The 13,912-nt window shown below is 34.4% G+C and overlaps 1 protein-coding gene across 1 annotated transcript in view; it reads right to left on the bottom strand.

Annotated features, from left to right (window-relative positions):
- LMBRD2 (LMBR1 domain containing 2) overlaps positions 1-13,912 on the bottom strand; it is a 60,592-nt gene that overhangs the window by 33,176 nt on the left and 13,504 nt on the right. The window contains exons 2-6 of the mRNA XM_044664353.1: positions 13,219-13,448; positions 12,941-13,035; positions 11,962-12,057; positions 10,798-10,965; positions 7,329-7,539 (exon numbers count right to left, since the gene is read on the bottom strand). Coding sequence (XP_044520288.1) covers positions 7,329-7,539; positions 10,798-10,965; positions 11,962-12,057; positions 12,941-13,035; positions 13,219-13,392 — 744 coding nt within the window. The 5' untranslated portion in view covers positions 13,393-13,448. The remainder of the gene's footprint in view (positions 1-7,328; positions 7,540-10,797; positions 10,966-11,961; positions 12,058-12,940; positions 13,036-13,218; positions 13,449-13,912) is intronic.

Genomic DNA, 13,912 nt, shown 5'->3' with positions numbered 1-13,912 from the left:
TTGTATAAACAAAAACAATGTAGCCAAAATCATAAGGGAAACAATAAATTGGGAAAAAATCTTTATAACAAGAAACTCTGATGGGGTCTAATTACTCAAATATACAAGGAGTTAAACCAATTGTATAAAAAAATCAAGCCATTCCCCAATTGATAAATGGGCAAGAGACATGAATAGGCAATTTTCAGATAAAGAAATCAAAAGTATCAATAAGTACATGGGAAAGTGTTCTAAATCTCTAATAATTAGAGAAATGCAAATCAAAACAACTCTGAGGTATTACCTCACACCTAGCAGATTGGCTAAAATGAAAGAAGGAGAGAGTAATGAATGCTGAAGGGGATATGGCAAAACTGGGACATTAATGCATTGCTGGTGGAGTTGTGAACTGATCCAACCATTCTGGATGACAATTTGGAACTATGCTCAAAGGGCTATAAAAGAATGCCTGTCCTTTCATCCAGCCATACCATTGTTGGGTTTGTACCCCAAAGAGATCATAGATAAACAGCCTTGTACGAAAATATTTATAGCTGTGCTTTTTGTGGTGGCAAAAAACTGGAAAATGAGGGTATGTCCTTCAATTGGGGGATGGCTGAACAAATTGTGGTACATGCTGGTGATGGAATACTATTGTGATCAAAGGAGAATTCCATGTGAACTGAAAAAACCTCCAGGAATTGATGCAGAGCGAAAGGAGCAGAGCCAGAAGAACAATGTACTCAGAGACCAATACACTGTGGTAAAATAGAATGTAATGGACTTCTGTACTAGCAGCAATGCAATGACCCAGGACAATTCTGAGGGACTTATGAAAAGAACAATACCCACATTCAGAGGAAGAACTACAGGAGTGGAAACAGAAGAAAAACAACTGCTTGAACACATGGGTTGAGGCAGACATGATTGGGGATGTAGACTAGAAACTACCACACCAATGCAACTAACAACAATTTGGAAATAGGACTTGATCAATGACACATGTTAAACCAGTGGAAATACGCATCAGCCATGTGAGGGGGTGGGGGGGCAAGAGCTCAGGGAGTGAAGGGGAAAGTAAGAGCATGAATTATGTAACCATGTTAACTTTTCTAAAAAATAAATATTAATAAATGTTTAAAAAAATAAAAAAACAAACCTAGAAGATGCCTCAGAAAAAACAGTTTTCAACTAGAATTCCTCAAAAAGATAGTTTTAAAAGTTAAAAATGCTTTAATAAATGGAATGAGAGCATTTGAGGAAAAACTTGGAAAAGAAATTATAAATATGGTAGAAAAAAAATCAGAATTAATAGCTTGTCATAATAGGTACAAAACTTTGCCTGAGCAAAAAACTCTCTGAAAGCTCGAATGGACCAAAGAGAAGCTAACGATTTCATGAGGCAATAAGAAACATTCTAATAAAATCAAAAGGCTAAAGAAATAAAATAAAATGTAAAAGCATTTCATAGCAAAAACAAATAACACTGAAAACAAGCTGAGGAGAAAAATTTTAAGAATCATCAGACTAACCTGAAGGTCATAACTAAAAAAGAGGCATAAGGCAAAGTAGAACCAGAAAGACTTCAATAATCATCTCCTGGGAGAAAAAAATCCTATAATGAAAACTTTTAAGCACATCACAGCCAAAATCTAGAGCTTTCAAGATTTAAAAAAAAAGTACAGCCAAAAAGGAAGAATTCAAGTACTGAGGAGTTTCAATCAAGATCACATACAATTTAACAGTCATCATTAATAAGAGAGCCTAAAACTTGGAATATGATAATTTAGAAGGTAAAGGATATGAGCTGACAGCCAAGAATAACTTACCCAGTGAAACTAAGTATAATGCTATGAGGGGGGAAATCAGATTTTCATGAAATGGAGAACTTTCAAGTGTTCCTGATGAAACCATTGGAGTTGCACAGAAATTATGAAATTTAAATACAGGAATAAAGATGAACATAAAAAGATAAACATAAATTATTAATAGTGATAAAGGAGTATACCTAGATGAACTACTTATTTTCATACACAAGGAGATGCTGTGTCCCTCCATGAAACTATCATCATCAGGAATGATAAAAGGAGTTAGACAAAGTCTTGGAGTGGTTCTTTTATGCCTTGATGGTCTTAAGCAGGGGTCGGCAACGCATAGTTCTCAAGCCAAGATATGACTTTTTCTGCAAGAGTCATAAAGTCAACCACAGCACAGTAACTAACAGTTTACGCATGACATCGTGCGTCACGTGATATGTCACATGATCCTTTTGGTACCACGACTATCTTCTAAGATAGAAGCTCCCTCATTGATATTGCCTCACGAGACGAATCCTGGTCTCTAGTTCGGCTTGGTAGGTGTGCTGTGTGTTCCTCCTTCTGCCCTCCTTTTACTCTTTCCACACCCATTACTGACATCTTGGGGTTCTGTATAGTGATTGATCACTTTTGTCTACATTCTCTACCCCTCTGCCTCTGATTTACATGGCTTTATCTCAGTGCATTCTTGGAGTCTGCACTCCCTATTTGTGGGATTGTTATTGTTTTTAACTTTTCTACCTGCTTTTAAAGGGGAACTATAGTCAGATTACATCTTTACATATGCTTCATTAGTGAGAAGCATTTCTCCCCAGTAGTTGTTTCATTTGATACAGAATGATTGAGTAGGCAGCACTGATAAACACCTGTACCAGGAAATGTGTGTGATGTGTCCTGGCCAGTTTTCCATGAAAAGGTACCCTCCTCCCCTACTACTTACTAATGCCTGAACACAAGTCATGTTATTTTCTGTAATCTCCTGATCTACTTAATTTATGTGGCCAAATGGCTTAACCAGCAGGCCGGCAGCTTTTTCTTCTTCTGTTGCCTGACTTGAGAGAGGGAAAGGAAAAAGTATTCTTCCCTGAATTTTTCTCTCTTTATTTCAGCAATTTTCTTAGTGAAAAGGAGTTTTATATGTATGTGTACAGTTATATCATTACTATAGTGCCCCATTAAGTCTTGTTTTTTGATTAATAATCAAAATAATTTTGATTAATAATCAGCAAAACCATGCAGCACCAGAAGTCACATTAATGTACTTTATTCATCATTGGTTAGCACATAATAACTTTATTAAAAATAGTTCAGAGACTTAGTATACTTTAAAAATGTTGTTCTTACATAAAATGCACATATTAACTTGTATTCGGTGTTAAACAAATTGTACGGCTCTCACGAAATTACATTTTAAAAAATGTGGCGTTTATGACTCTCACGGCCAAAAAGGTTGGTCTTAAGAAAAGAACAGAAAGAGAAGGGAAAAGGAATACATGTGACAACAAGAGGAAGAAGTTAAGAAAAAATTCTATCACACAATCAGGTGGCATAAGTATACATCTATCCAAACAAGAAGGAGGGTATGGGAGGGAGTAGCTGACACCTTGTCCTCACTCTCATCTCCCTCTTACACTAGTTAAATGAAGGAAGAACATACAAATACACACAGTTGAGAAATACATTTTACTCAAAAGGGAAAAAAGAAAGAAAAGAGAAAAGGTAAGGGGATTTTAGAAGTAGAGCAGATTAAGGGAGGGATTAGTTCTAAGGATGTTTAAAAAAATTATAACATTTTTTGAGGTGGCAAAGAATGGGAATCTGAGGGGGGTATCCATAAATTAGAGAAGAGATATATCACAAGAGTATACAAATGAGATAGAATACTATTATGCTGAACACTTTATCAGTGTAATGACCACCCAGGATTCCAGAGGTCAAATGATAAAATATGCTACCTACTTCTGGATAGAAAGATGAAAGACTCAGAATAAGACAAATAATTTAGGGGAACATGACCAATGTGAAAATTTGTTTTGATTTGACTATACAGGTTTATAATGGTTTTTGCTTTTCTTGTGTTCTGATTAGAGAGGAAGGGAGAAAGGCAGATCTTGACTAATTAACCCAAATAAATATTTTTAAAAATAAATGATTAAGAAAGGTTGTGTATAATAGGACAATTACAAGGAATAGATATGGGCCAGATTTTCAAAAGAAAGTGAAGAGAATGGATTTTTGCAAATGTGGACCAAATAGCTTGACTCCGATTCCTAGCAAAGTTCTAGAAAATAATGTTGAAGAGATAATTAGTAAATATCTGGAAAAGGAAGTAGAGATAATAAAGATTTGCTAGGCTTTAACAAAGATAGGTCATGCCAGATGAGTTCAATTCCATTCAGAAAATGACTAGACTAATAAAGCAGAGGGATGATTTGGGTATAGTTTACAAATAAGGAAGGTATTTGATATTGTTTCATACTATTCTTGTGTAAAAGGAGGAAATATATGAGATACACAATAATTAGGTGGATTAAGAACTGGCTAAAATGACTAGATCCAAAGTGTAATGCTGTTGTCCAGGAGTGATTCAGAGATCAAAGAATCACAGTGGTATCTGTGCTTTGTTCTCTGAGGCTTGACATTATTGGTGACTGAGATGAAGGCATAGATGGCATGCTTGTCAAATTTTCAGATGGCACAAAGCTGGAAGGAACAGCTAGCACACTGGAAAATGGCTAGGAACAAAAAGTAAAAAATTTTAATGGGCTGGAATTCTGAACCAAATCTTAAAAGGATGAAATTTAATAGTGATAAATAAAAGATCTTATACTTGAATTCAAGAAATCAACTTAAAAAATACAAGATGGAGGTAAGGTGACTAGAAAAAAAGCTAACAGAACCGTAGGCTACATTAAGCCATAATAGTCTACCAATTAATCAGGAGGCTAAAGAGGAGTAATAATGAGATATGTGGATTATGAAATTAAGATGTATTTTTCTGTAAGCCCCAGAGTACAATCTAGATTTTCTAATATCATAATTTGAATAAATGCTGGCAGTATTCAAAGGTGTTAAATTTACTCAAATTTGACAGTGTAGCTCAGTTTGTTGGTTAAGTCTCATTGTATGCATTATAATTTTAAAATATTTTTATGACTAAAAAAGATCTTAAAATAAAAAGACATGCTAAGAAGATATTTGAAGTACTATGTTTGCCTCTAGTAGTCACATTTTGAGAATGATGTTGCTAAGCAGCAGATCATCCACTAAAGAAATGTGAAGGACATAAAATAAGCCATATAAGGATATGCCCCCTCCCCCCACAAAAAAGTGAGGTTGCCTAGGGAAGACATCATGGCTATCTTTCACTACTTGAAAAGCTATTTTAGGGATGAGAGAATAGATTTGTTTCTGCTTGACACAAAAACACAAAATTAAAAACGTTTGGAAATGGATAAAGTAAATTTAGGCTTCCCATAAGGAAAAACTTCCCAATAATCAGATTATCTAAAAATGAAATGGGCTGAGTTGGGAGGCATTGAGTTCTTACTGACCAGAGGCCTCATCAAACAAATGCTGGATGACTGAACTACTTAAGTATGTGTCATATGTAGGTTAGTCAAAGGTCTGTGACTTTCCTTTTAGCTGAGGTTCTGTGAATCTTTGAACTCAATGAAACTATCCTACCTTAAAGTCCACTAAAACACCCTAACCCAAGTGGTTCGCTGCCAAAGAGCCCATATCTTTTGATATAATACCACAGCTTTGTGAGGTAAGTAATGCAAAGAAAGGACTTCATAAGTCCTTTTGTTACTATGGAAATGTGAATTATTGCTTAACACCAATATTCTCCCAGTGATTTTATATGATTGCAAACCATGTGATACCCCTATTTCAAAACATTCAAAATTACAGGTGAAAAAATTCCCTCCAAAATGCATATTGGATAAAAATAAGCTTCAGCATATTATTATCTATGACTTGGACAAAATAAGTGGAATTAATATGAATCATAGCATCATTTTGCGCATACAAAACAAACCTGGTTAAAATTAAAAGGGAATGAGTGGCAACAGCTAGGTGGTTCAGTGGATAGAGCCAGCCACACCTGAAGATAAGAGACCCTGGGTTCAAATTTGACCTCAGATACTTCCTAGCTATGTGACCCTGGGCAAGTCACTTAACTCCCACTGCATAGCCCTTACCTCATTTCTGCCCAGAGCTAATATACAATATTGATTCTAAAATGGAAGGTAAGGGTTTTAGAAAAAGGGAGTTAAGTTAACTAGGGTAAAAATTCTATACTACAAGTTTCTCTGAAAAAAAGTTCTAATTTCCAAGATATGTATGAGAAACTGATTTAAATTACAAGAAACAAATCCATTTGTCAATTGACAAAAGGTCCAAGGATTCAAATAGGCAGTTTTCAAAGGAAAAATGCTTCAGAGAAATAAAAGCAATTCTTGGCAAACATAACAAAAAGGGAATGTTGGTGGGACTTTGGGAAAAACAGGCATGTCAATGCACTGTTGTTGGAGCTGTAAACCTGGCCAGTCATTCTTGAAATCAATATGGAATTCTGCCTCCAAAGCCACTAAACTGTGCATATCCTTTGGCCCACTGAGTAATACCTCCATGCCTATACTTCAGAGAAAGGAGAAAATAGAGAAAGAGAAAAAGACTCTATACATACAGAAAAATTAATAATGACTCAGGAGTGGCAAAGAACAGGAAATTAAGGAAGGAGTAGCATTGGGGGAGTGGCAGATGAATGAAACTGTTTCAAAGAAATCTGAGAATTATAAAAACTGATGGAGTGAAGCGAGAATGAGAATAATTTTATAGTAACACTACAAAAAGACTTTAGAACTCTGACCAGAGAACTAATGAGGAAACATGCTCTCTTGAGAGAGGGGTGGACTCAAGAAGTAAAATGAGATATATAATTTGGGACATGGTAAACATAGGAATTTGTTTTACTAAACTATGTATGCTGTACTCTTCCCCCTCTCCCATCATTTGAGAGGGGAAAGTGGAAAAGATACAAATAAATGCTAGCTAAAATAAAAGATAAAAAATTTTCAAGAAACATCTAGGCTCAAACACTGTCAACAACTGAAGTTATTTAATGTTTTTTGGAGTTCTGTAAGGAGCAAATATGGAAAGTGCTTTGTAAACCTTAAAGTACTACATAAATGTCACTATTTTCATATCTACTAATATAGCACTAGGCAAATCATCTTTAAAATATTTTTGAGATGAACTTCTTTACCTTAACCTCTGAGCTTTCTTTAACTATAAAGATGAAGTTTCCACTAGAGAGAATTTATTGGCTGTGATATCTAATTTAATGACTAATAAGGAACACAAAGTTAAGAGGTTTAGGGATAAAGTAGCTTGGAGGATTTCCCACTGCCTAATTTTCAGAGTTCCAGGCCCACCAGCATTTTAGCTAAAAAATAGATATACTGTGTGCACTCTTCTCAATGTTTTCACAGGTACAAATACTATAATTCAAAAATATCTACTTACTTCCATTATATCCTCTAAATTCTCTTCTGCATCTGCTTTCTCAGTCATCAGTTTGGCAGCCTTGAAATATGTCTTCATGAGTAGATAACCCCTCTTAGCTCCATTCCAATGAGATCGAGGAATTTCCACCAAGCCATACCCCAACAATAAAACAAGGAGGAATAAGCCCCATGTGTTGGCAGCAGCTATCCCAATTGTCTGAAGCTGGTTCCTAAGGAGAAGTAGTCATGATAAAAGGATAACTTCTAAAATTCACTACTCAACTATGACAGATGAAGGTATGAATCTATATTTAAATACCACTCAAGACAAAACCTGCTCCCTTAAGGAAGGTCTTTCTTTTTTTTAGACCACTCTAATTATTAAAAATACTTTTAAACACTGAACCAAATATCTATGGCTCTAACTTATACACCATTTGTCCTAAATCTACCTCTGAGGTTAAACAGAACTTTTTTTTTTCCATTTTATTTTTCTTGTCTTTTTTACTGGGGGAGAGGGGGAGAAGCAGCAATATGGCTATGTTTTATATAGCTTCACACTGTATAATGGACATCATATTACTCATATCATATCTCAATAGATGAGGGAGGTGCTGAAGGAAAGCAGATAATTTTGAACTAAAAATTTAAAATTGAATGTTAATTTTTTTTTTAAAGAAAAAAGGCAATCCCAAACAAATAATTTCTGTTATCCAATCTCAGCTGGACCCTCAGTGCAGGAAGCAATCATTCTACTCTTCCATAATCCATTCATTATTACATTTTCTATACTGCTGTTTCAAACCCTGTCTATACTTGAGACTTTCTTAACAGTGCTGCCTTTAATTGTTTATTTCTGTCTACTGAGGATCTCTCCTCATTCTTCACTGGGGGAAAAAAAAAGATTTGACATGAGCTTTCACTTCTCCCCTTCTCATCTTCCATTGCTCAGAAATTTCCCCTACTATTATATTCTTTTCTTCACTCTCAGATAGAGGCTACTCTTATATTTATCAAGGCCAACAGCTCTACATGCATCCTTGATCAAACTTCCTCACTTCTTTTGAAGAATGCCTCTATTATGTTCCCCACTCTTTCTCTTATCTTCAATCTCTCCTTGTCTCTTGGCTCCTTTCCTGCTGCCTATAAATACAATGATGTCTCATCCATCCTCAAAAAACACTCTCTTAATCTTGCCATCTCAAGTTATTACGCCATCTCTCTCCTCCCCTTCTTGGTTAATTAAACTCCTTAAGAAAGTCATCTATTTTTAGGTGGCTCTACTTCCTTTGCTCTCAATCTTTGCTAAATCTTCTGCACTGTGGTTCCCAACATCATCATCAAATGAAACTGCTCCCTCTGAGGTTATCAGTAAAGTCTTAATTGCTGAATCTGATGGCCTTTTCTAAACCCTCAGATCTGTTTACTTTTCTATAGCATTTGACTCTGTTGATTATCTCCTCTTGTATATGCTTTTCCCTCTGTGTTTTTGTAATAACCTTCTCTCTTAAGTTTTTTTCCTACTCAATCTTCTCTGCTTATCTTCATTTGTGTTGCCCCATAACACTGGGTATCACTCAAAAATCTGTCCTGAGCTCTCTTCTGTTTTCCCTCTATACTTTTTCACTTAGTGTTCTCATATTCATGGGTTTAACTATCATCTCTCTGCAAATGATTACCAGATCTATATCTCCTGGCTTCCACATTAACTTGCCTATTACCAAATCTTACTATTATTTTTTGTTTTTATGGCATTTCTAATGTCTGTCCTTGTCCCTTCATTAACACGGCTACAATCCTAGTTAAAGTCCATAGATACCTCTTGTCCCTGCCTATTATGAGTTTTCTGTTTGGCTGTTCTCTCAAGGGTCTCTTCCTTCCAAATCACCTTCCATTCAGCTGCCAAAATGATTTTCTTAAATCTTCAATCTGCCTATGTCATCCCCTTAGTAAGCCCCAGTGGCTATTACATCCAGAATCAAATAGAAGCTCTTATAGTTAGTTAGCATTCAAAGTGCTTCATAACTGAGTCCCTTCCTATCTTTCCAGTCTTTTTAAGTTATTCACCTCTACATACTCTACCATTCTAGTCATAATGATGTAATTGCTATTTCTCATATATGATACTCATTCACCTGCCTCCATGCCTCTTCTATTCCCATGGCTCCTTTCAAGATTCAGCTAGTCTCCTGTCTTTTGCAACAGGCCTAGTTCACTACTCTAGCTTCAAGTGTCTTCCACTCAGAGATTACTTCTCATCAACTCTGTATATATCTTGTATGTCCCTAGTTATTTACGTGTTGTCTCTCATTAGAATGTGAGAGCTCCCTGATAATAGGTATTATTTTTCACCTTTTTTAGTACCTACATTATCTAGAGCTTAAGAGATGCTTTTTTGATTTGACTAACTCATTCATCCACTTATTTGGTTTTGTTATTGATGAGAATAAATGATCTTAAAAAGTTGTAAAGATTTATATTTCAAAGGATCAGTGTCTAAACACTCCAAAGTACAAAAATAATACAGAAAATACATCAAACTCTCAATAGAAATACCTATTTCAAAAACAAAAGATTCTCTTCTTTAAAAACTAGTTATAGGGGGGAGGGGGCAGCTGGGTAGCTCAGTAGATTGAGAGTCGGGCCTAGAGACAGGAGGTCCTAGGTTCAAAGCCAGCCTCAGATACTTCCAAGCTATGTGACTCTGGGCAGGTCACTTGACTCCCATTGCCCGCCCTTACCACTCTTCCACCTAGGAGCCAATACATAGAAGTTAAGGGTTTAAAAAAAAAGTTAAAAAAAAAAAAAAAAACCTAGCTATGGGGACCAGCTAGGTGGCTCAGTGGATTTGAAAGCCAGGCCTAGAGAAAGGAGGTCACGGGTTCAAGTATGGCCTCAGATGCTTCCTACCTGTGTGACTCTGGGCAAATGACTTAACCCCCACTAGCTAGCCCTTACCACGTTTCCACCTTGGAACTAATACATAGTATTGATTCTAGGATAGGAGGTAAGGGTTTGAAAAAAGATAACTGGTTATGGTACTCATTTTAATTTTTCAAAACACGTTAATTTTAACTTAATTACAGTTGTTCATGTGTTTCACAAAAGGTGATTCATTAGTAGTATTGCTACATTAATTACTTCAGCCAACCTGAATCAATTTCTATCCTTATCAGTAATGTTCAATATATACTTGGGAAGGACATTTCTGTAACCATCCCTAAGTAGCATTTACATAAATATTTAGAGAGAATTTCTGTATTGAATGATTTTATCTAGTAACATACTAGATAAGTGAATTAAAAATATATTTAACTCAACTTTTTAGTGCTTAAAGAACATTTAATACTTTAACACTTTATTGTAAGTAAAAGAATGGGTATTTCTATTTTAGACAATCCACAAAACACAAAGAAGTTTTGAAAAAAGAAACCCAAACCAAAGAATAAAATTTTTGTTTCTCAAGTTCTTAATAGTGGTATTCTTACCATTCTAAGTGCAAATTTGGATTTACAGCCACATAAATTAAAAATGCTCCAAAAATCAGCAAATAGGTGCCATAATAGATTGCATTCTCAATCAGTGCTGTTTTGATCTTTCCAGTGATGGAAAATCCTCCTGATCTTGCATATGACTGCATAAAAGGTAACAAGATCCTAAAGTAAGAGGGAGAAAAGCAAAGAGTATTAAATTGCTTAATTTCATCTACTTAATATTTCTCTTTACTATTTACTATAATAAGTATCACAGTCTCAACTTAAGAGTTTAAGAACACATCTGAATGGGTTTGTACCCTTGCCTCCCCTCTCCATGACCTTGGGCAAAACAGTCATCTGGTTTCCTCTTTTTAAAATGTAAACTAAGTGTCCTGTCTACCTATCTCAACGCTCATACTTGGAGACTAAATAAGATTAAAAAATGTGATAGACTGATAATGACAAAGTATCATGAAAATGTAAGGTACTCTTAAATGTGAATGAGAGCAAAAAAATTCAGATAGAGCAAAAAAATTGGGATAGCACAACTACTGACTAATGGGATGCTGTTTTGGGGAAAAACATACTCGGCTAATATATTCAAAAATCTCATTTTTATGAGTATTTTTAATAGTAGAGATATATAATTTTCCTTATGCTTATATACTAATCCATAATTCAATACATTAAATGTCTCAGAAGTAGTATAATCCCTCTCTTAGTGGGATATTTTAATAATAAACTCCTACATAAGAGGTGAGAGGCAATTAGATTACAGTGCCTAAAGGGCCAGCATTGGAGATAGAATGACCTAGATTCCAATTCTGGTTTTGTGTCCATAGGCAAGTGACTCCACTTCTAATTCCCTCAAAGTCCTCTAAAACTCTAAAAGTAGAGAAATGAGTTGTATAGCTGCATTAGCAGAAATAGTTTACACAGTGGAGTTCCCCACAACAGCCAAGTCATAGATCTAGATACTTTTGAGATCCTAGATTAAAGAAGTAACTACAAAGTTATTATCATTATAATTGATCAAAAATAATAAACTAGGCCATGAATTAATGAAAATACTAGGAAAATAACTCCATTAACACTTGGTTAAATTCTAAAAAGTAAAATCTTATTGAATATTGGGGAAGGGAGGAAGAAGACAAAATAGAGATATTTTTCACCTACCATGTTAAAAACTGTGATGTCCAATAAACAACACGCCAGAAAATTGGCATGATTCCATCAGGGATATAGCTCCATGGCTTGAAACACGGGTGTTTTCTGTTTTAATAACACCAGCATACCCCCCACCCCACCCAAACAAAAAAGTTAAAAACTGTTTACAACTTAACAATTCATTTTATGTTAATAAAAATTGAATTTCTACTATGTCTAGATTAAGTTGCAATAACAATTGTCTTGTTTTAAGTCATTTTTATAAAACATCAATTTTTATTTAAAACTCAATTCAAAATGACAGTGGCTGCAGACTGACTAAAAATAACACATCAACAAAGCACTTTGTTCTAGCAAAGAATAGTTTCAACTCAAAGTGCGTATTTTAGTTTAATATTAACTTTTGGAGTGATACTTTTGAAATTACCTACAAACTTTTAATAAGAGCTTCATGGAATCAGAATAGCAAGAGAAATGGTGCAATAGCTTAAAAATACCAAGTTTCAGGCACTTTTTAATAAATAAAACTACACAAAAAATAAACATACTTATCTAGATATATCTTTAGACTACTAAAGTAAAAATCAATGTATATATTAGTTTTCATTTGGAAGTTTTCTAGAAATACAATTAATTTGTTAAAATTACAGTATAATTTTCTGGTTCACTCCAAAATTTTGTTTTCATTCCACTACTTCTGAATCTATTAATCTTGCTTTCACAAGAGTTCAATGTTAGAGGAATAACCAATATATTGAGTGAATAAATTCCTGGTTTAAGGCCTGCCTATAAAAAGTGTCTTGCACACTCAAAATTTTTTTGCTTATATTAGCAATATGCCTAAAAATAAAATACAAAGATAACTAAAGAATACATATCTATCTCTCTGGGGGGAAAATAACTCTTAAGATGAAAAAAAATGCATAAATGAAATCTGTGATTTAAAAAATGGTACGCCAATTTTAAATTTAAAAATCAAAAGTATTACCCTCTGTCAGGAACAGCTGCAGAGTAGGATCCAGTTATGCTGTTATTTTCTGAAGGGCTAGAGTTGGCAGCTTGTTTGCAACGGTTGTATATTGTCTAAAATGTTGAAAATATATTGATATAAAGTTATATTTTTGAAAGTAATCAAATTCAGAAAATCTCATTAAAATTTTAAATTTTTATATATATTACATAAGTTAGCTGGTTTTTTATAGGTATATCTTGAATAGATTGTGAAATTGCGCAAGACTCTGACACAAGGAAAATGTGTACTCTTACCGTACTAACATCCAAGGGCAGGATGAAGACTATGAGAAAGCAGAGATACCAAGCAAGTAGTGTTGCTACAATAACAAGTCTATGCTGTTTCTTAAAGTCTCCATATCGATGAAGTATTAACAAAGCCAGAAAAAAGACAAAAACAATTTCAAGTCCCAAAGCTGCACCGCTCATTATTGTAGGCTCACTCCAGCCAGCAAAGGCTATTCATCTGAAGATAATGACCATAACTGTAAAAAACAGAGAGAAGAGGGCAATATCAGCATGTAAAACATTACTCAAAAAAAGTTAACAGATTTTACTTTTTAAAATATCTAGAAATGTTTTTACTTTCATTCTTGAAAATGTTGATCCAAAACAGAGCCCAGCACCCCACCTGACTGAAGACCTTTACCATTTTAAAATCTAAAATTAGCTTCAATGTTTGTTTGCTCATGAAAATTCAGGGGAATATCAAAGATCATTTCAATAAAAAAATTCCATCTAAACTCCAATGATGAATTACAAATTCTTAAAATAAAATGTAGTGTCTTATGCAATCATACTCAATAGAAGATCTTTACTTTTTACTCTCACCTACTACATTCTCACCAGAATCTCTAGATTATTTATGTTTTTCCCTGTATAATTCTGTTGGATTATTTAAAAAATACCATAAATAATAACATCTGCATTAAAGGTCTGGCAAAGTACT

The sequence above is a fragment of the Gracilinanus agilis genome, chromosome 1 (genome assembly GCF_016433145.1).
Source record: "Gracilinanus agilis isolate LMUSP501 chromosome 1, AgileGrace, whole genome shotgun sequence".
Classification (NCBI taxonomy): Eukaryota; Metazoa; Chordata; class Mammalia; order Didelphimorphia; family Didelphidae; genus Gracilinanus; species Gracilinanus agilis.
The sequence above is the reverse complement of the archived record's forward strand: the minus strand, read 5'-3'. Positions and strand labels throughout refer to the sequence as shown.